The sequence below is a fragment of the Dryobates pubescens genome, chromosome 16 (genome assembly GCF_014839835.1).
Source record: "Dryobates pubescens isolate bDryPub1 chromosome 16, bDryPub1.pri, whole genome shotgun sequence".
Lineage (NCBI taxonomy): Eukaryota > Metazoa > Chordata > Aves > Piciformes > Picidae > Dryobates > Dryobates pubescens.
In genome coordinates, this window is record NC_071627.1 from 22,427,550 (window position 1) to 22,450,112 (window position 22,563).

At 44.6% G+C, this 22,563-nt stretch overlaps 1 protein-coding gene across 2 annotated transcripts; it reads right to left on the bottom strand.

Annotated features, from left to right (window-relative positions):
- Nucleotides 1-1,148: 1,148 nt before the first annotated feature.
- RUFY1 (RUN and FYVE domain containing 1) lies at nt 1,149-17,984 on the bottom strand. 2 transcript variants are annotated; one of them, XM_009911275.2, is made up of 18 exons: nt 17,679-17,984; nt 14,171-14,344; nt 13,746-13,863; nt 13,006-13,107; nt 12,580-12,703; nt 12,094-12,152; nt 11,330-11,395; nt 10,658-10,727; nt 9,705-9,806; nt 8,720-8,836; nt 7,965-8,132; nt 6,482-6,579; nt 5,716-5,835; nt 4,846-4,975; nt 3,232-3,326; nt 2,737-2,785; nt 2,490-2,567; nt 1,149-1,862 (listed from the first exon to the last, which is right to left on the bottom strand). In XM_009911275.2, exons 1-18 carry the CDS (start codon nt 17,944-17,946, stop codon nt 1,719-1,721), a joined length of 2,082 nt encoding a protein of 693 aa, XP_009909577.2. In that variant the 5' UTR covers nt 17,947-17,984; the 3' UTR covers nt 1,149-1,718. The 2 variants fall into 2 exon arrangements, with proteins under 2 accessions (XP_009909577.2, XP_054024297.1); XM_054168322.1 differs by having other exon boundaries at nt 17,728-17,931.
- Between the last annotated feature and the right edge of the window lie 4,579 nt (nt 17,985-22,563).

The following is a 22,563-nucleotide window of genomic DNA, read 5'->3' on the forward strand; positions in this document are numbered from 1 at the left end:
TTTTTCTAAGTTAATGGGGGAAACGTGTTGAGATGCAATACGGCTACTTTAGGAGTTTTGGTCTTGGTGTTCGTATAAAATTCTGAGGCCTTGATTTAATCTTTCCCTGTATTGTGATTTCCTTTTTAGGTGTATTGCGCTAAGTGAAACTTGTTAAATAAATCTTCCTTTTAAAAACTGGAACTCAGTCCTTCTTGACCTCCAGCTTCTGGGGTGTAGCTGCACCTGCAGAAGCCTTGCTGTGCTCCCATGTCCTCAGTGACCGTAGTGCTCTTAACATGCATCTGCCATGAGCCTTGTGACCGCTCCTAATGAGAATTCTTGCCTAAACGCTGGCCTTGTAGGATGTTAAAGTGACAGTGGTGTCTGGGGGGGCGGGGGGGGATCAGTGAAGAAAAGCAGCATCTGCTGCTCTGGGTGCCAGAGGTGCTGTGGTGTGACCGAGCCTCTTCAGAGTCTCAAAGCTGCAGCCTGGGGCTGATTGTACTTGTAGGCATCTCCTCCTTAGAGCTGAAGTGCTGCATCCATGGATTCTGCAGCTTAATGCAACCAACTTTCAATAAATTCAACTTGTCAAACACCCTGCCTAAAGATGTGGTTTTATAAGCAGCTTAGAGCTTTTTGGGGTTTGTACTGGTCTACATGAAGACAGAGGACACACTCAACATGCTCACCCCAAAGGCTGTTCCACATCACATGGCACTTGCCCCACACTGTGGGTGCTGTTGGGGTCACATGGCTGCCATTACCGGTGTGATGCGGTGTGCTCTGACACGGCAGTGGGGGTGGGCTTTGTGGTGGACTGACACTGCCCTAAACCTCTTCCAGGAGCCTCCCTCAGCCCAGAAAAAGCTTTGGGGGTGGGACAGGCAGAAAGCAGTGGGGGCAGTCCTCTGTTCAGGGTGGTTACAGCAGGCTCCTGTCACTGCCTGCTACTGCCTGGGGAACAATGGAAGCAGTTTGGATTTTCTCAGGCCTGTTACTGGAGAGTACATCCAGGGATCAGTTCTAGATGCATTTTGGTATCTTCAGCTTAAGCCTTTACTTGTGCATGGCCATACAAGAAAATTCCTTCCTGGGACCTGTGGGTGACAGCTGTTAAAAATGAGAACTTCAGCCTTGCTTTCAGTTTTTTGCAAAAGGCTTTACTGTGTTACCTACTGTAGTGTGGCTACAGCAACTTCCAGTACAAGTACAAGGTGTGGGGTTTGACTGCAGTGAACAGAAGGCACATTCATCTACACACATCATAAAGCTCTTCCTATAGACAATTCATAAATCCACTTTTCTCTGCCCTTGTAGCAAATACAAAGCTGTACACGAGCCAGAGAGACAAACGGCAGCTACAGTGAAGATCTGAGAGGACCTGAAGTTAATGTGCAGAAAGTGACATGGAGTGTGGTGAAATAAACAGAGAAATGCCATATACAAATTTTAATACAAATTACCTATAAAAAAATCAGAAAAGTGAATCTGCATTTTAGTTTCCAAGAGAACCTGAAGGGAAATTACAGCTGCTAGAAGAGTCTTCATTATTCCAGTTGGAGAACCATTAGTTTGCACAACCCCTACAAGTTACTCTACACTGCTCTGTCTTACAGTGGAAGCTATTGGACACCAGGCTGCCTGCTGCTGCACAAGCAGTGCCTGGGAGTCAGAATCAAAAAAAGAATGGCTACTTTCCAATGTTAAACGGTCCTGGCAGGGGCAGGAGAGCCTTAGGAGGAGTTGGACGAACAGCGCTGAAGGAGTAAAGTGTGACAAGTGTCACAGACGCGGACAGGCTTGGGGTACGATGGCAGCGCCAGCTCGTTGCTGGAACAAGTGTTGCAGAAGATGTCCCCGCAGTTCCTGCAGTGATGCTGCAAACAGAATAAGCACAGCTGCCTAAAAGTGAGCAACAGGAAAAGAACTCTGACCTTAGAAAAGCTTTCAGAGTCCATTAACGTCATCAGGCCCAGCCCTCCCAGCAGCACTTCCTCCTGCGTGCAGGACTGAATCCAAGCAGTGTGATCCCTGCCCTGCCCAGCCCAGCCGCCCTCCACAGCCAGGAGCTGGCAGGCAAAGCAAGCCTGACCAGGGGCTGGAGGACTCTGCAGCTCCCTTGATCACCACACAGCCATGCCCAGGCTTTCAGGAGAGCACATACAGTGTTGGCTCTGCGTGGAGAAAATCTGGTGTCTGGTTTGCAAGCAACCCTGAGCTGTCCCAAACTCCTGAGCAGGTCCCCGGCAGCAGTTCTCAGTGCGCACAGCTCAAGAGAGATGTGAGCCACAGCATGAGAGAACACAGCCCTCAACAGCTGCCTAGCAGGGAAGGCATCCACACAGAAGGACATTATTTTTAGGGTGGGAAATGCCAAATTTCTTCTCAGTTACCATGCCAACAAGATCTTGAAGCAGTGTCAGTCTTCCCTAACAAACTATGCAGCAGCAGAGTTTTTGTTTTCCATAAAAAAAGGGAAAAAGAATCCACTGAAGAGCACCAACCTTCCTTCTGGAGATGGAGAACTCCTTTTCACATTGCTTGCAGTGTGTTGCTTCATCATCCTTCAGCCAGGTATGACCCTAGAAAATTGACATGAAAACAACATTTTAGATACAAATAAACGTAGAGAATAGAATTCAAGGGCAGTATGCCAACTTTGTTGGTATTTTTCAAGAGCCATGGTGAAAGTTGAAGGTGAAATTGAATGAAATCCTATGTTTACTAAAATCCCCATGAGAGGGAGAGTACCTTTAGTGCTTTATTTACTTCCTTAATATCTTCCATCTTCAATTTTGATCTGGAAAAAAACAAAACAATATTCCCTCTGCATGACTTTATATTTACTTGTGTTCAGGTTTATCTGCTGCTCCACTGCCCAGCCACTGAATTGAAACTCTTAAATCTTCAGTCAGGTCCCTGTCCACCTCTGAACTGCCCAGGATCACCAGGAAGCTTTGGCACCTCAGGTCTGCTCCCATTCAGTACGTTGAGCAGAATGTGGGCAAAGCTCTGCTCTAAGACCTGAGCATTTACTGTGTCGTTTCCTATCTCAGCTGCTTACTCATACAAGGACCTTCCCTTGCTTTTTTTTCCTGGTGTTTAGTTTCCCATGCAGAGCAATTGCCTCCCAAAATTCCCATGTTTATGGATTTCTATAATAGAATTGATTTTGATATGTGCAGGAGTTTGATCCTCCACGCTCATGGTTCTGTCTCTCAAAAGAGTTCAGTGCGTGGAACTTACTGGCTGAGGTGCAGTCCCATTTCTTGAAGAGCTTGCTCCTGCTCTCCACAGACCTTCTCTAATTGCTGCTTCTCATCTTGCAGTTTTCTCAGTTCCTATAAAATCAAGGCCATAATCAAGTGTTTTGGTGTGCTAAGGCTGACCTAGATCAGCCTATCTAAGCTAGGCAGCAGTGCACCAGCTCCTTTACAAAGCGACTCATCTCCAAGGCTTGACTTTTAGAATTACATGAGTGAACTACCCATGGTTCAGCACAGCCAATGAACTCATGTAACCATGTTTACCAGAAAAAGGAAGGGTTTCATACTTAAAACACCCTTGAGCATAGCCAGAATGCAGCAGTCCTATGCCCACACATGACTACGCAGATACTGCTGTGTCCTCGATACCTGACTGCTGCATACACAGGCACAAATTCTCTTCAGGCTAACAAGAAAGTTCATGCTTAATAAATAAATTGCATGCATTTTTCTGAATGCTTGAAAACATGTTTACTACATACAGCTGAAAGACCTTGCAGTTCCTGAAAGCCCTGAACTTGCCATTTCCACCCTGAGCTGCAGTACCTCACCAGAGGACAGCTGATGAGTGCTTCATCCCCAGCCCTGCCACCTCAGCTGCAGCTGCTGACACATAGTGACTGGCCAGTGGGCCAGTGACTGGCTGGAAAGCAGCCCTGAGGAGAGAGACTTGGGGGTGCTGGGGGAGGAGAAGCTCAACAGGAGCTCTCAGTGTGCACTTGCAGCCCGGAAAGCCAACCAGATCCTGGGTGGCAGCAAGAGAAGTGTGGCCAGCAGGTCAAGGGAGGTGATTCTCCCCCTCTACTCAGCTCTGCTGAGACCCCACCTGGAGTACTGCCTCCAGGTCTGGAGCCCCTATTACAAGAGGGATATGGACATGCTGGAACGTGTCGAGAGAAGGGCCACGAGGAGGAGCAGAGGGCTGGAGCACCTCTCCTGTGAGGACAGACTGAAGGAGTTGGGGCTGTTCAGTCTGGAGAAGAGAAGGCTCCAAGGTGACCTAATTGTGGCCTTCCAGTATCTGAAGGGGGCTACAAGAAGGCTGGGGAGGGACTTCTCAGGATCTCAGGTAGTGATAAGACTAGGGGGAATGGAATGAAGCTGAATGTGGGGAAATTCAGGCTAGATGTGAGGAGGAAGTTCTTCCCCATGAGAGTGGTGAAGCCCTGGAATGGGGTTGCCCAGGGAGGTGGTTGGGGTGCCGTCCCTGGAGGTGTTTAAGACCAGGCTGGATGAGGCTCTGGCCAGCCTGATCTAGTGTGGGGTGTCCCTGCCCATGGCAGGGGGGTTGGAACTAGATGATCCTTGTGGTCCCTTCCACCCCTGACTGATACTATGATACTATGATAGTGGCTCAGCCCCCTGCAGCTGAGGGCAGGGCAGGTCCCCAGGACTGGCCAAGGAGGTTGCAAAGCTTTTTTTCCCCCCCCTTCTTGTTTTTTTCCCCCCTCAGCCCTGCATCAGCATTTCATGTGCAGGCTGCTGTGGTCAGCCAGTATGGTCCAGGAGAAGCACTCTGTTCCAGATGCAAACATTGCACTGTTTCTGAGTCGGCTCTAATCCTGCCCATGGGACACATTTGCACTCCACATACCTTTTTCAGTCCTTCCATTTGTTGCAGTTCTGTTCTGAGCAGCGTGGTAGCATCCTTCTCTTGGTGCAGTTCTTTTTGCAAAGATTGTCTCTGCTCCTTTTCAGATTTTAACTCCTTTTCCAGAGTAGAGCTATATAAAAATAATTCATTCTAAGAAACCCTATAGCAGAAAAAAATTCCTATGGCATTTGAGGCGAGCAACAGTATGAGACAAAAGAAGGCTAAAGCTAGAGTGGTGTGCTGGGAAAAGAAAGAACAGGGATGTCATGGCAGCAGACATCAAAAAATGCATTAGCACTTTCAGGTCAGAGAAAAGAAGCAGCAATGAATGGCTAAAAGATGAAGAAAAAAAACCAGCCAAAGAAACCCCAAGCCAAGACCCCAAACCAATCCCCACAAGTACCTATGTGTGTAAACCCTGAGACCTGAACAGCAAAAGAAACATTTTCTGTATTAGAAATCTTTAGAGGAATCCCTAAGAACACCAGAATGCTCCCAAAGGCCTCCCAAACCCCCAGTCTGTTTGGATGACAGGATGAGTAGCTGTGCTCAGCCTACAAGCATGGCTGTACCCGTGCCCTGATGCAGTGAACCAGCAACTGAAAGCTCCACTGTGAGTCAGCAAGGTCAGATCCCTACGGGCACTCTGCTCTCAACTGGAGTTTCTGGGACAAGCACTTCAAAATCCTCATGCTACCCACACTGTACAGAAGTGCTGTGCTCTCCTACAGCTTGCACACTGCTGTCAATAGTTGCTGAACCCCCCAGGATTCAAACCAACCCCTCTTCAGACCTGAGCACAAAAGGAGTAGAAAGCACTTTGAAAGGAAGCAGCAGAAGGGAAGGAAAAGCCCTGATTGGATTAAGTACCATTTGCTGTCCAGCTGGGACATCTGCTGCCGACAAGTGTCAAGCCTGCCAGCAAGCTCTTGCTTCATCTTGGTGCATCTTTCTTCTGCAGCCTGCCTTGCCTTTTCTGCATGCTGCAACCTACAAGGTAAGGAATGTTAGCTGTCAATTCACCTACCCCTCCTCATTTGGATGTTAGGACAAGTTCTTTACCATGAGGGTAGTGAAACACTGCAACAGGTTGCCCAGGGAGGTGGTTGGGGCCCCATCCCTGGAGATATTCAAGGTGAGGCTCAGTAAGACTCTGGGCAACCTGATCTAGTTGAGGATGTCCCTGCTGACTGCAGAGGCAGTTAGACTTGATTACCTTTGGAGGTCCCTTCCAACCCAGACCATTCTATGATTCTATGCTTCTGCTCTTTCACTGAACACAGTTTGAACCGAAAATGCTAGTGGGAAAAAACAGCCTAACAACAGCTTTTGAAAGCAACTGTTTCAGCACAAGCCCCAAAAGTGAGAGTCCTTAAACTAAAGTCAATGCATTTTTGACCAGCCTGCCTGTCTATGGAAACAGCCATGGCTTTGGAAGGGGTCAGTTGTGGGCATGTGTGTTTTCCTGGGAAAAGAGAGCAGGCAAGTACAGAGGGTGGAGAAAGGAAAAAGTACATTGTGCTGGCACACAGGCCCAAATGTCTACAGGAACTGTGTGGAAGGTCATCTTGTACAGGTTTCAGGTGGAAACTTTCTATTGACTTCAGTGTTGACTTTTGGATCTTGTAATTATTACCTCTCTTCCATTTGTTTCATAGAGGACATCATCTCATTTGTTTTTCCTTCAAAAGAGGATATTGCTTCTGTTTTCTGTTGTAATGAACACTCTGCATTCTGTAGGAGTGAGCAGATATTCCAGGTGAGACATTTAAGTTTTCTAAAGCACAAAGAGTTAAGTGTTTAACAACAGCCTGACACGAGATAAAGAATGCTTAGCTTGTAACAGGCCATGCCTGGGTCTAACTGGAATGTACAAACAAAATGCTGATAATACCAGAGCAGACACTTCTCAGCTTGTAAAGAGCTCAGGAATAAAACCCTTAACTGTACTAAGTTTTGACCCATGAGGTCAGCTATGAGACAAAAAAATCTCTTTAGAAATGAGCTTGAAGAAAGCAAATTGACAGGGTCAGAATATCCATGATGATTTGAATTTTGAAAGGCCTGGATAAAGCATGAACAGGAAACAGTCCATAAAAATTGAGACAAATCTCTTGTGGATTTCTGGCACCAAGTAAAGGAGGGGGGAGACCAATTAACCTCTCACTTCATTAACACAGGCATGCCCTGTATATTTTGTGTGAACATTACTACTCCATCACTTGCTTCTAGAAATACCTTCTTGGTATCTTTTTTGTACAACTGAAAAACAACCAATCAAGAGAAACCACCACAATGCAGCCAACCTACAAACCCCACAAAACCCCATCCCCCACCCTCTGCCCTACACCTGACAAAAAGGTTGGAGAAAGTAAACTCTAAAAGCTGCCAGGGTAAGGAAGAGACTGAGGAAGGAAGACAAGCCCAGAAAGCAGAATGTTTGTCATTTAATGTCTCTAACCATCTTGCATCCAGCGAGCCAGGTCTCATGCTAAAGGGAGTGTAGCACAGTACCTAAACCAGCAATGGTTTGGTAGCTGCAGAGGCCAGCCTGACCACAGAGTTCCTCCCTCCCCAAATCCAGGGTTGTCTCTCCTCTGGCTATAGCTCTCAGTTGACCGTCTGGGTACAGACTGGAGGAGACAGACAAAAGTAACCCAGAGTTTTCTTTGGATTACAGGCCTCCTGCTGGTTTCTGCAGTAAACATTTACCTATGGTACAGGTGAAAGGCTGGACAACACAGGTGGGAAAGAGAATCAAGACAGTGCCTGGCTGCAGAAAGTAATTTTATTTTTTAGACTAATAATTTAGTGTCTAGGACAGAGGACTCCTGCAAACACCTTCTGCCCTGTGACAGCTCTCCTTTTATCTCAGTGTTTGTTGTATGACCCTGAGGCACACATGCAGCACACTCAAGGAAACCTCCTTTTCTTCCAAACATACCCAGGATCATATCAATAATGAGGCATAAGAAAAAAAGAAATCAATTCCCTCCATCATTTTAAAACAGTCTTAAGAAAACTGTTGCATCTAAGCACTACTTCAGATGCATCCAAGTGCCTGTGCATCCCCAGTGCAAGACTGCAGCTGCTCTTTCTGTTCTCCACTAGGCACATACCTGAGATTTGTGAAACATCTGCAAGTTGATAGCCTTCACCTCTTCCAACTGCTGGCGAAGTGCAACTAAAGTGTCTTGCTTTTCATGGGTATCTTTTTCCAAAAGTTTCATGGCAATTTCCATTTCTGTTTTCATTCCAATTTGTAGCTCCAGCTCTTTCTCTAGTTCCTTACAAAGAGATTTCCTAGTTACTGCTATGTGGTCATATGTCAGGCATAAGCATTTCCAAACCCCACATAACCCCAGCACACAAACTATGTATTACCCTGAGATAATCCCAAGGTCTGATTTCACAGAACTAGGTTTCAAACAATACATTAAATTAGTAAGACCAAAGCACGATTTCAGCCTCACAGATAAGGGCAAGGGTGCAGGGCAAGGGTGCAGACCTACTGGCATCAAGTGTGGAGCTCAGTGTGTAACTCGGTAGCTTCACTGTGCAAGTGACTGCCGTGCATATACCAGGTTTCCCTCCTGTGGACATCTGCCTCTCTTTGTGGTTTGATCTTAGTCTCTGCTGTAATAATGCTGGTAGGTTCTTACACAGGGAAAGACCTTTTATTTTCAGCATTCCAAAAGCCCCACTTTCCAGGTCTTTACAGACACTAGTAATGACCAATATCCCTTGCAATTCCTCTATAAATTCTCGACAGCTACAAAAAGTGCACAGCATTCATCTTCGGCCTGCAGTGCTACCTCAAAGCATGCAGAATCCTGTATCTTTCATTTCATTTTCTACAGACAAGTTTCCTTACCATCCTTATCTTCTTTTCTTCTTTCAACTGCTTCCAAACATCACTGTACATTTCATCAAGACCCTGGCGTGACTGCTTGTAAGTATCCAATTCCACTTTTGTATCCTCTTTTGTTACCTGCAAGAAACAACAGCAAAAAAGCCACAGAGAATCACAAAGGTTGGAAAGGACCCTTAAGATCATTAAGTACAACCATCAACCCACAAGCACCATGCCCATTAAACCATGCCTTATGTTGGGTGTACACCTCCAGGGATGGTGACCCAAGCACCTCTCTGGGTATCCTGTTCCAATGCCTGACCACTCTTGCAGTAAAGAATTTTTTCTTAATATCCAATCTAAGCCTCCCCTGACACAACTTGAAGCCATTTTCTCTCATCCTACTGCTTGTCACTTAGGAGTAGAGACCAATTCCCACCTTACTACAACGTCCTTACAGTAGCTGTAGAGAGCACTGAGGTCTCCCCTCAGCCTCCTCTTCTCCAGACTAAACAACCCCAATTCCTTCAGCTGATCCTCATAAGATTTGTTCTCTAGATCCTTCAGCAGCTTTTCTGCCCTTGTCTGGACATGCTCTAGCAACTCAGTGTCCTTCTTGTAGTGAGGGGCCCAAAACTGAGCACAGCAAGATCACAAAGCTATGTATTTAAAGTGTTACTCCTCTTTTACAATTAATTAACTCTTATTTTCCAAGTAATAAGCTGGCAAATGCTATGAAGCCGAAATTTCAAAGAATACAGTAAAATTGAAAGAAACCATTCTAATACTTTAATTTCCCCCTTCTGCAAGCGTATCTTTGTGTGCAAGAGAAGAGCAAAATCTAACACCTGAGCGGCCTACACACAAACCCAGCGCTCTGCACAGCAGCAACGCTGAACTGTGCTTAGTGTTCCAGTCCACAGTGCTTTTGAGAGCCTGATTACAGCTGATCAAAACCAGATCACTTATTTGAGGCCTCCTCATCATCTTTCAGCAGGTGTCCCACCTCTACACTTTTCTCACTCCGTTCTCGAATCAATTCGTTTTGTTGCTTTAACTGCTGCTGCTCTTCCTGCAGTGCTCCGATCCGGTCGGTCGCCGCTGCAAGCTGTTTGTAAACAGAGCACAACTACACTCAATCACTGTGCAAGCAGGAAAGCACCTGGAGGAATTCTAAAGTTAGTAGCTCAGCCTTTGTAGGAGGTGCACTTCTCACTTCCCCTTTCACCCCCCAAGCTGCCTGGCCCTTTTGCAGCCACACTCACTGTACAGCCTCAATTATTAAGCCAAACATTTGTTCATTCTCACCAATGATTTTTAAATAGCAACTGTGCATGGGAATGCATCCTAAGTGTAACAGCCTAACATCCACCACCTGACTTGTGGTATGGACTGGAAGTCATCTAGCAAGTCAGGGCTGACATTCATTGGTAGAACCTTACAGCACTTTCCGGTGGAGATACCCCAAAAAGCACTGGACTACACAGATGCACTCTGAAACAAACAAACTAACATAAACCCAGCACCACCAAACCCCAACCAACCACTATCACCATCCCCTTTCAGTTCCCAGCTGGGGCAGATCTCCTAATGGAAGTGTGATTCTTTTCCTTCTCTTTTTCCAAGTTCTGAAAACCCCATGTGATAAAAAATACACACATGTGTGCAGAGAAGGAAGAGGGACAAGGCATATTCATTACAGGGAGCTATAATTACTTTTGGCTGCAGACACCAATGCAACTCAAGGAAACTCAGCTACCAAATAGGTGTCCAAAAGCATCTGAACAGCTGACATTAAAGTTTTCCACAGAGCTTTCCCCATGTGTCACCTCATGCCAGTCCTGCCTGTCCCCCACATTTCAGCTGTATCAACTCAAACATTTTAGGTCTAAGGTATATTCTTAGGGAGTTTGTGAGGAAAAAGAGCTAAGAGAGATATTTAACAGCTGAGACACGAACCTCTTCCTGGAGTTTTGAATTAGTCTTTTCTAAGCAGTCTATTTTGTTCTGAAGATCTGCAACTGTGCAACTGCAATAAGAAGAAAAGATGCAAAATAAAAGAAATGCCAATTTATTCCCATTCTCAACCACAATTTTATCATCTTGCATTTGTTAACATTGAAATACTTTGGTGAGCTGTCAAAAAACCCAGAGGAAGGAGAACTGTCCCTGTTTAGCACTGAGAGGACCATGCACTTCCCTACAGTTGGCAGCCCTATTCTGGCTGGGCTTTTGCAGTCTCAACACCTCTCATATTCAAAAGAGTAAGTGAGGCCTTCTCTTCCCACTGGGCAACCTATGGGGAAAGAACAAGAGACTCTTCCTCCAAAGAATAATTTCCAGATGCACTTGTAAGAGCTTTCTCATAAAAAAGAATCTCCACAATCTTCTGTTAATCACTAACAAGTCTCAAAAAGGGTAAACTATTATTGCACAGACTGGTTTTCTGCATTGCATACACCAGTAGAAAACTAAGATTGCAAAATTGAACCAAGATTTGGGGAAATAATGAGAAAAGGCATTTCAGCAGCAGACAAAAATCCACAAGATGGGCAGCAGAGACATTCAAAGCCATACCAGAAAAGCTACACAGGCCAAGCGTTTGTGCGTTAGGATAGAGGAAAATCCCACCTTAGATGTCGGTTAAGTTCTTCTACATAATGCTTCTGGTCAAGGACAGCTGTTATCCCTCCATCCCTAGTTGTAAAAGGGAGAATTTAGTGATCAAGCAGAAATCCCTTCGTCCTCAAGTGTTGCACTGGGGTTTTCAGCATGGACACAGACTGAGCTGAAACCTTTTCTCCATTTCTTATAAAAATACTTGTGCCTGAGCTGGACTGGAAGCACTATGGAGACAAACCACTTGTCCCCCCTGCTTCTCCTCTGCAGCTGAACAGTAAAGTGCTCTGAATTGACAGAAGCACACAAACCATGAAGGCCTCTCCATTTACTATGAGGATCCAAGATACAGTGATGCTCCCAGCTGCAGTCTCTACTTCACGTAAAATTGCTCTTTTTTTGTGTGTGTCTCACCCAGACAACTACTTCATTGCAAGTATTTCTGAAACAGTGCTTAGAAACAAAGCAGTAGGTGACCTGGCAGATCATGTCTCCCTCAAACCATCTGAAAAGGCCACCTAAAATTTTGGGTGCTTTTAATTTGGTTCCAGCTCTAGACATAAATTCTCCATGCTGCCCTGTTAAAACTGCCTTGGGCTCAACCTCTGAAAGCTAATACTTTTGTCTAGCTAACAAAATCTATTTTGGATTCTCTTTTTTTATTTTGGTTGATGAAAGGAGTTTGAAATAGCTGGCACTCATGTACTCCCCCAGACTGTCTGACAGGTCTGTTCTATTAAAAACATAATTTAGAAACACTACTTCACCATACATACTGTTTGCCATCACTGTCCTGTGTATCCTTAAGGTACAAGGAAAAATCAATCACTCCAACCTGAAAAAATATATTGAAGATATTAATTAACACACCTTTTCAATGCAATTCTGCATAGCAGCAGCATTACTTTATTTTGGAAACAGGTTAAAATCTGAAGTGTAAGTTTAGAGAGACAGGCAATACCTAGATGGTTCCTAGCTGAAGCAAATGTGCAAGTTAGTGCTTGTCATAAAAGCATCAAAATAACCATATTCAGTGTGCTCAGTTTCTAGCAGTTATTATTTTTGACAGCAGTTCTATAAACTGCTACTTCAGGAGATGGACACTGCCACACTTCTTTTGATTTGGGGTGGGAAACATGACAAACTTCAACACAGGACATTCTGGGCAGAATTCTGGACCCATCTCAGCAAAGCATTTATGGATGTGCTTCCTTCTACTAGAATCTTATACAAACTGATCTTATTTAACCTTTAATCTTCACCTGGGAATCCAAGTCTTCTCCTTTCAAGCAAAGGTTTGCATCAATAACATTCAGTCCAACTAGCAGACCCACAATGACTGCTCCTTCCTCCTCCATCATCAACGCATCAGGTTCATAAAATTCACTAGAAGAAATGTTGTAAGTGTCACTCTACATCAAACAATTCTCACTGGAACCATGCAAACAGCAGCATAGCCCTTACACAGCTCAGCTGATCAGCCCCTTCTCACTAATTCACTGCACAAGGCAGAAATGCACAACTCTCAGAGTCATTCCTCTGCAGTTTCACTGCAAAAGAAATGAACAGCTTGCTCCTCTGAAGGTTACAAGAACAAGCTTAAACTGGCCAGCTAATGGCCTCTTAATAGAGCAATGCAAGGTTCCAGTGATTCAGAGAGTACAATCTACATACAGCTGCACTGTTACCTTAATAGATGCTTATGGTCCAAGAGCACTTTCAGATAATCTGCCAGTTTCTTTTGCATGAGTGCTAGGTAAAGCCAAGCCCTTCCTCTTCCCACAGCAGTCCTAAAATGAAAAGTTGGTAAAAACAAAGTGTTTTATTACATAGCTTTGTACAATTCCAAATTCTCCCTTTACAAAAGGGGATGAAGGCTGTCATTTACTAAAAAAAACCCAAAACTTAAAATCAGTGGGGAAATTAAATCTCTCCAGAACACAGAAGCATTTAAGTATATCCCATTGCTTCAGCAAAGGGAAAGGAGATTGTGAAGTTTTCCTAACTTGGAAAGACATACATATTTTCAACTACCACTATAACCCAACTATTGATGCATCCTAGCACTCAAGCTAGTCTCTTTCCATAGTCCTGATTTACACATATACTAACACATGCACAAAATGATAGAAAGACAGAAAAGTGAGGGCAAGAGGAAGGAAAAAAAGTGTATGTGAAGACTTTATGGTTATCTTTAGCAAGGTTACAGAGGGTTCCAAACTCTGTTTTTAATCTGACAGCAACTGTTTGAGTCTGAAGCACTGAGCATTTTGGGATACCCTCATCTCCTGCAGAAGTCAATGCCTCCTACGCAATCTATTCTTCTCTTTGGGAACAAGATCTCTTTCAGAATGGCAGGGACACTACAGGAAGGATTTCTTTTCCCAGAAGTACAAACGAAATGCATCACCCCCAGCAATCAACTTACTTCAACTCTGGCAGATTTTTAACACTAGTTGCTATATCTGAGGCTTCAGGACAAAGTTTTTCCACCAGCTCCAAAGGACCAAAGAACGATTTGTTTTGTCCAATAAAAGTCTTCTTCACTAGAGGAATTATACAGAGATGTTTGTGAGGAAATGTGACAGGCTTCCAAATCCAGAATTACAAAATTTAGTCTACATTTTACACTGTCTTACCAGCTCCTAATATGTCAATGGAAAAGGGGTATTAAGAACACCCAGAGTATTTAGGAGGCACAAAATACAAGGTAACCATATAATTACATGTCATACTGACTAGCATCATACACCGTATGTGATTAAAGTCACACAGAAGCCAAACTGGAGACACGGCAAGACACGACACAGCCTCACTTAGCAGCCCCTCCTCGGCGGGGGAGCAAGTGCTCACCTTTCAGCCCATGCTTGAGGCAATGCTCCAGCACCACAAAGAACTGCTGCAAGGGAGGGAAGTCAGAGTCCAAGGTCCGGCCCAGGCTCAGGGCCGACTGGATCAGGATTTTGATACTGAGCTTCATCATGTTCATGAGGTTGGCACGCTCCTCCATGCTGTGGTACCGCGCACCTGGGCAGGGCCGCACACGGGTGGAGAAAGAAAAGCTGCTTTTAGAGACTCGCTCCTCCTGACCCCGCACAGCGCTGACAGGTTCGGTGATTCCCCGTCCTGGCCTCCATCTTGCGGAGGCCGAACGGCTTGAGAAAAGCTGGGTTTAAGACACGGGCGAATCCCCACGGCCGCACCGGATCGAGAGCTGACACCGGGGGCAGCGAGGCCGCTGGCAGCACCCGCTGCTTCCCGGGGGTTAGACACGGCAGCTGCCCTCAGGCCCAGCGCTGCCTCAGCGGCCGCGGGGCAGACTGTACCTGGGCTACGGCGGGCTGAGGGCAGCCCCCCGCGGCGGGCGGAGGAGACCCCCTCCGCGGCCGCGTTACCACGGCAACGGCGCACGCAGCGCCACCACCCCCCGGCCACTCTCGCGAGGCCCTGCGTGGCGAGGGCGGGCAGCGCCAGGCGCCATTTTAGAACGCGTTTGTGTGGCGTGGCGCCGGCAGCGTGCGGGGAGCGCAGGGCCCTTCCTCAGCGCCGCCTCTTAGCCGCACCGCCGGGCAGCTTCCGCTGCACCTCCCCGCCAAGGCGGGACAGGCTTCCCTCCTTCAAACGTGAAGGAGAGCGAGGCAAAACCAGGCTGTCATCATTCGCGTTCCCTTCAGCCCACAGCAGGGCCTGACAGATGCTGCCAATCGCTGACCGGTGGCCACCTAAGTGATGTTTTGAGCCAGCGCTGGGGCATTAGGAGAATCTGCTGTCATCTGTGGGTCAAACATGGTCGTACTCGCTTGCTGAAAGAGCAGTTGAAGAAAACCAGGTCCAATAGGTAGAGCCCCAGTCAGTCAAGTGCCACATTGTTAACACTGTCCCTAGCACCACCCTAAAGCCTCCTCAGTACTGACTTTCAGCGCTACCTTCCTTTTCGTGCACATAACGTTAACTGGCGATGAAAAATGAGCAAAACTCATATCAGAAGACTGGAAACTGTAATTCTAATCAATAACTAAAAAGCACAAAAAGTCCTGTCTTCTCAGTAGCCACTTGTATCTGACTATAGTCAATGTAGTGGATGCTTCAAAATTGCATATGCTGTCCTGAGACAGGATCAGAAGGGCTGCAGTATTTTGAATTTTGGTGTCAGTATTAGCAGGTTACACACCAGGAGCTGGAAGAAAAAACAGCTGACTGCAGAAACAGAAAAATGAGTGACTTTCTTTGGGCACTGGGATGTTTCTGTAGCAACACCACAACTTGTTTTGATGACCTAAACTCGGATTTTCACTCTATCAGGAGTGCAAACCTTGCTTGAGCTATGTGCATTGTCTACAAGACTGATTCAAAGCAAAACACAACAACCCCCCTGAGACTGTGAATGAATCATCCTTTATGGTCACAAATTTGAATTGAACAGTGTCTTAATAAGGGACTGTATTAAACAATTGTTTGAACAGTATTTTCAGACTGGTGTAAATTTACACACTTGAGTACATCTTTTGCAAGCTCTGTACAAGTTGGTACAGGCAGAATGGACAGGTATTAGACATGTTAACAAGCCAAGCCTCAAAGATGAGGAATCAAGTTGCCCAAGTGCAAAAGAGCACAGACGTTGTGCTGCAATCTTTAAGAATGCAGTCACACAGCCTCCTATCTCATTCAATTCAACAGGTTCGGTTTAACATCTTTTTGAAGCCCCATACCTTGTTTACTGCAATTACTCAGGGTGCTTTGAAGTGTGAAAACACTGAAGCAGGAAGAAAAGCTAAGAGTTCTCCATCTCTTGGACTTTAAGGCTGCAAGTCTTTCTTGATTTGTGCTTTTTAGGTTTGTAGCTCCCAGCCTTCTCTGCAAGGCAGGACATAACTTCTTCAATGGCAGACACTGACTCTATGATGTTCCTTGCTATAGAGCTGCATAGTGTGCTGCACAGATTGCAGCTGATCAACAAAGCTGAAGTAGCAGGCAGAGGTTAGAAAATCCCTGGGAAAAAAGGCTGGCAGCGGGAAACAAGTAGCTAGTTTTACACAAGTGGTCTTGCAGGCCTCAGCTTGTTTCTTAAAATACCTGTTTAAATTGAATTTCTAGTGAGTGCTTGGTAAAGAGGTAATCATGCATAGGCAGAACAGGTGATTTAATGCCTGTTCACATTTCATATGAGTTATGAACACATTTCTTATATGGAATTTTCCATAAAATTCAGCAACATACTATCCAAGTACTTTGAACAATTTGGGGATGTAGGGTTATATTCCCTAACTTCAAAGACAAGAAGCAGAAAGATTATGGTGCAAGTTCCACTAAGTATAGGAGCTCCATTTCAGACAAGAGCACAAGTGCTGCATGTTGAATTACATCTATTCAGAGCATTACTCCTGCCCTTTGTCAGGTTAGATCCCAGGTGCTCAAGGTGGGCTTCCAGCTAACAAATCTGTGAGAAGTTGGTGTGAGACTTAAGGGATGCAGGGAAAGACAAGAATCTAGACAGAAGGACAGAATCTTTGTCTGGGCAGAAGGAATCTTAGACTACACCACACTGAGGGTTTTTCCACAATTAAAAAAAGAAGAGTGTCCATCAGCAGTAACTTTTTTTCCACCATGTATTCACCCCCACACAACTTCAGTTTGAATACTTGATATCACTAAAAAAGTCAGCACCAGTTTGCAAAACAGCTCCATGGCTCCAAGACCATTCAAGTGCTAGTCCAAGGCCCTGGAGTATGAGACCCCAGGCCTCGCTACTGCTGCATTTGAATGGTTTTGTTTCCATGTTATGAATCTCACTGAGATTTAATTTCCACATGAATCCAACTAAAGCCCTTTTAATGCAGTTCTAAGAGACCTGTCCCACAAATCTGTATGGCTGCTATATGCATGGATACAAATCTCTAATAAAGCAGGCTGTGGTTAAATAGAAGGCATTTTTAGCACAGTTAAAAATTATTTCCTAACAAATCTGTGTCTTAGTTCACCTGGTCCCTTTCTGACATGGAAGCTATACAAGAAGCACAGTCTGAAGCTGCACACCTTGCAAGGATAATAAATTGCCTAGACCAGCCAGGCTGCTGCTAAGCTGAACTTGAAGGGAGAAAAGGAATTAGATAAAAGCTTACTGCATAAAAACTCAAGTAACTTTACTCCAAATATTAAGAGTTTAGGATTCTTACGATTCTATTAAGTTCTACATCTGTGCTGTTCGTATAACTTTGCTTAAATCAAACCCTGTAGCATCAGTTTTAAAGAAGATAAATTCCAAGTAATAGCCACGCATCACTGCCACTGCCCAACAACACTTACTGGAGCAAACTTATTGGCGCACCGTAAAAGCAAGTGTACTGAATAAGCGTCACCATACTTGTTTTTGCTGTGCTGTCATTGCTGACTGCTTTGGGTATGAATCCTACCAAAGATGCAGACTTCAGAGCGTTGCCGTAGCTCAGCGCTAAGTTTTCCGAGGCTTTCTTGGCCAGCGACAGGATAGGGGCAGACCATCTCCCTTCCTCCGGTTTCTCCTTTTCCTCGTTTTTCAACTCAGTCGTGCTAGGAATCAGGTTTTTGTCGATAATCTCGAAGTCTTCCTTTATTTCCGCGGCAGATGCGGTGCAGCTCTCCCCTTCAGCCATCTTTAGCGAGTCATATGACACCAGTCGTGAGCAATCGAGCCGCCCGCCCCGCGCCCTGCCCGCCGGCCGCGGCCGCGGGGGACGGCAGGGAGCCGGGGGAGGGCAGGGAGCCCGGGGAGGGCAGGGAGCCGGCAGCCGGCGGAGCCTTGCTGCGTGCAGGAGCAGGCTGTCAACGAGGCCTTCCGGCACAGCACGGGATAGTTTCCATGGTGTCCTCACTGGGAGACTGAAGGGGGCAGGGGTGGGGGACGGGACGAGGAAAGAGTTTACTGTAAACAAGTTACAGAATCATGGAACCATAGAATCATAGAATGTTAGGGGTTGGAAGGGACTTCCAAAGATAATCGGGTCCAATCCCTGTGCCAAAGCAGGATGATCTAGGGCAGGTCACACAGGAATGCATCCAGACGGGTTTTGAAAAGTCTCCAGAGAAGGAGACTTCACAACCGCTCTGGGTAGGCTGCTCCAGTGATCCATCACAGCAAAGAAGTTTCTGTTGAGGTGAAGCTTCCTGTGTTCCAGCTGGTGTTCCTTGTCCTGTTACTGGGCACCATGAAAATGAGATGACCACCTTCATCTTGACACCCACCCCTCAGATATTCAGAGTCATTAGTAAGATCCCCTCTAAGCCTTCTCTTTTCAAGACTAAATAACCCCAGGTCTCTCGGTCTTGCTTCAAAGGGATCCCGAGAATCATCAGGTCCAACAATAGGAGAGTTTAAATGAGATGGCTCAGCACCCTGTCAGGAGTACACTTTGCAGGTTTTCACTGCTGTGTTCCCAAATGTAATTTTCAGTTTGAAGATGTATAATATCAACATCTCAGTTTTAGACAGTTGTGACAACTTAAAAGAGATCTTTGTTACTCTGCCTATAATTCAAGCCACCATAACTTGATTTAAACGGTGGATTGGTGTGACAGGCTCACTCTTGTGACAAGTGCTTGCTTGCATCAGTGACATTACAAAATATATGTAGTCAATAAGGCTACTTCATTAATGCATTTGGCCCGTTGTTGGGTAGAAAAGATCTGTCATGAAAGAGAACTGAAATTGGCCTAGTATGAAAATTTGATCTTACTGGGTGTCTCTAGTATTGCTGTAGCCTACTGATGCATAGTATATTATCAGTTTTTCCATCCAGCAACTGAATGTTTGAAACACCTCTCTCATTTAGTCATGAGATAGTAGGTGATGCTGGGTTTTTTTGCTCTATAGAGGAAACAGGGGTTTGTTCTTGTTGTTGTTAAGAAATGGGAGAAAGACAAAGGAATTGAAGATAATTTTCAATACAATTTTCAATATCTTGAAGCAAAATCAGTCTTCAGGTCTGTATCTTGTTGTCCACCTATGAGCCACTTTAAGATACATTTTGTCTTACAGACTGAAAATTTAACAACTTTTATTTCACAAAGCACAGGGAAGCTCTCTGTGTGTGTGTATAGAATTTAGAGATCAGCAGCTTCTTATTCACCCATGATTCATAAGAGCTAAGCATAGGCTTGAAGCTACTTTTGCTCAAAGGTTCTAGTAATAAGTTTTACTCCATCTTGTGGTCTCCAGCAGTACTTGGTGGTGTTTATAAAGCAGTGTCTAAGAGCTTCGTAGGTTGCTATCTTCCAGCTGACTGCGTGAATATGCCTCACACTGGTTTTCTGCCTTTAATACTGTGTGGACAGTAAGTCAGGGTAATATTGGCTAGAGAAGCAAAGCAGAGTTCTAGAGCACTGAAATAATGTCTCTTTTTCAATACATCTGAAGAACAAGGTGTAAAAGTTTGGTGACTGAGAAAATAAGAGCAAACCCAGACTCCTATTTACCTTGAGAGGTACATTGCTCCCATTAGGTACTGATGCATCAGACTCACTTTTACAGCTTTTGAAGATACTTTACAGCCTTATAGCTGCTTTGTAAAAATATGAAGTAAGACCACACTGTAGTTTGTGATCATGTTTTTGTATGTTCCCATCAAAGAAACATTCAATTACTTTATTTCATGTGTCTGCTGAGATTAAATAGAAAAGTTTATCCTGTGCATAAGCAATTTGCTACAATTTTTTTGTTGTTGTTACACAGCCCTATGATTTAATTGTGTTTCATTTGATACTATTTGGTCAAAATTCTTTAAAAGTTGTGAAGTCAGCCACTGAATGCATTAAATACTCACTTTCCTGACACTTCTTGTATTCAAGCAAGTAAGAACTCTTGTAACGTTGTAAGTGAGCCCTAAGTTAAAGAGGATTGTTTTGTGTACAAAGTACAATTTTCTAAGAAGTGACTCTTTTGGGGAAGCCAAAAAGGATTTGGTTGTACAGGACATGGTTTTAAGTACACTAAAAAGATTTTTTTTTTCCTGTTACTCTGGTTTCAATTCACAGATTTTTCAGGCAGAGGCACTATGCATGAATAACACTGTTCCCTTTTAGCTTTGAGAGTAGGCTTAGTTTTATTTCTCTCTTTTGCAGATGATATTTCACCACTATAGTCTCTTTACAAACCACTAGTTCATCTCTTTCTACTCATGTGAGGATGAGCAGTGTTTTCTTTTGAAAGCCCACTATGGCTTGTCTAGCTCTGCCAGAATACATAAATGTTAATTCTGTGTAATCACAAGAGTAGAATTTTTGAGACTTAGAATTGTAAGGGCTCACTGAAAAGTAAGTCAGGGAACTAAGTGACTGCTTTTTCCTTTTAATAGAATCATAGAATTGTTAGGGTTGGAAGGGACCTCAAGGATCATCTAGTTCCAACCTCCCTGCCATGGGCAGGGTCACCTCACACTACATCAGGTTGCTCACAGCCACATCCAGCCTGGCCTTCAAAACCTCCAGGGATGAGGCTTCCACCGCCTCCCTGGGCAACCTGTGCCAGTGTCTCACAACCCTCATGGTGAGAAACTTCTAACATCCAATCTGAATCTACCCATTTCTAGTTTTTTCCCATTCCCCCCAGTCCTATCACTCCCTGACATCCTAAAAAGTACCTCCCCAGCTTTCTTGTAGCCCACTTCAGATACTGGAAGGCCACAATTAGGTCTCCTTGGAGCCTTCTCTTCTCCAGACTGAATAGCCCCAACTTCCTCAGTCTGTCCTCATAAGAGAGGTGCTCCAGCCCTCTAATCATCCTTGTGGCCCTTCTCTGGACACATCCCAGCACATCCAGATCCTTCATAGAAAGCAATATGATGCTTCTAAAGAAAAAGTATCATTATGAAGCTGTCTGAGCTGAGTGAAATTCAGTTCCTTTTTCATGCAGATCTTGCATGGCCTTCTTTGGTTTTACCATCCCTCCTCCTCTTTCTTCTTAAGGGGGAAAGAAGGAGGAATCACAACTGAAATATTGAAATAACGGCAAATTAAAAAATGTAGAAAAATATCAGTCCTGAAGGATTCCTACTTTAATCAGGAAACTGTACAAAAGCCTGCTAGGCAAAATGGAAAACAGATAATTTTAGAACAGGAGAAGCAATATTATTTCTGTTCAGTGATATTGAAAGGAATATCAATTTTCTTTCATGCGGTTGTGCTTAGCAAGACAGTTGATTTGGTTAATTCCTTCTCATGTCAGATTTATTGTGTTTTGAGATAATAATGTTTTAAGAAACCTTTTTTGACATTTAACATTTTAAGAGAGCCACACTTGAAATGTTTAAAATCATCAAAAATGCCACTGTGTGCCAAAGGGTGAGCTTTCATGATTAGCTGTCAGTTATACCTTGCATTCCTGTAACATCTCCAATCAGCAAAACAGGTTATGCTGCAAATGAGCTAGCCAAGTTTTTGACCTTTAAAAGGCTGGTAGTAATAAATACCAAGTGTAGCTGGAATAACATTAAAAAGCCCCCATTCCAGTGTGTCCTGTGTTTAACTGCAATATGTTTCACAGAGCAATACAAATCCCAGTGTTTAGCAAGAAGAATTCAGTGGTTGCTGAGTAGAGCTGGATCCACTTTGTGCTGGCATTCTGGCAATAAACTATCAAAACTCATCTTCCAGTGACTGCAGCAGCATCAAATACCAATAAAATGTTCCCTGCTTGCATTGTGCTATTCCCTCCCTCCCCATTCCTCACACCATTAAATCATCCTTCACTGGGGTAAGTGAATGCTGGTTGAGTAAAACCACTATTAGGAAATAAATAAACTCTTTTAATAGGAGTATAGTGGACTGAAACGTGGAATATCAGGAAGCAGGTAAAAACAACACATGGACTTTCCTTTTTGCCATTTAACGTTCTTTGCGAGTTCTGTAAACACAGGCAGCAAGCAGAACTTCCCACTAGGTGACACTACGGCACCGCTTCATTCGCAGAGCCGCATCCACCGTACAGCAAGTACACGCGGAGAAGAAATGCCACGTGAAGTACCCGGGGTAAACCAAACAGCTCACAAGGTGCCCCCTTCCCAGTCAGGCGCTGTAAAGGCCAGATTTTTGTGCCAGCCTTAAAAGACCACGTGGATTTTAGAGGCAGTCTGTAAGTGGTCTTCTGTTGGGAACAGAACTGAGCAACAGTGCAACAATACCTCTTTAAAAGCTTTGCTTTCTTGGAACAAAGTTTTTAAAAGAGACAAGCACCAAGCTCAGATGCTTACCTGAGCAAACTGTGAAGTTGTAGTGCT

What these genes read in the sequence shown, in the direction of transcription:
- RUFY1 (XM_009911275.2), bottom strand. Translation starts at nt 17,946, where the DNA reads ATGGCTGAAGGGGAGAGCTGCACCGCATCTGCCGCGGAAATAAAGGAA. An exon ending in CCTCAAGCATGGGCTGAAAG is followed by an intron (nt 13,864 to 14,170) that starts GTGAGCACTTGC and finishes TAATTCCTCTAG; the next exon opens with TGAAGAAGACTTTTATTGGA. An exon ending in CAGGACAGTGATGGCAAACA is followed by an intron (nt 11,396 to 12,093) that starts GTATGTATGGTG and finishes TTTTACAACTAG; the next exon opens with GGATGGAGGGATAACAGCTG.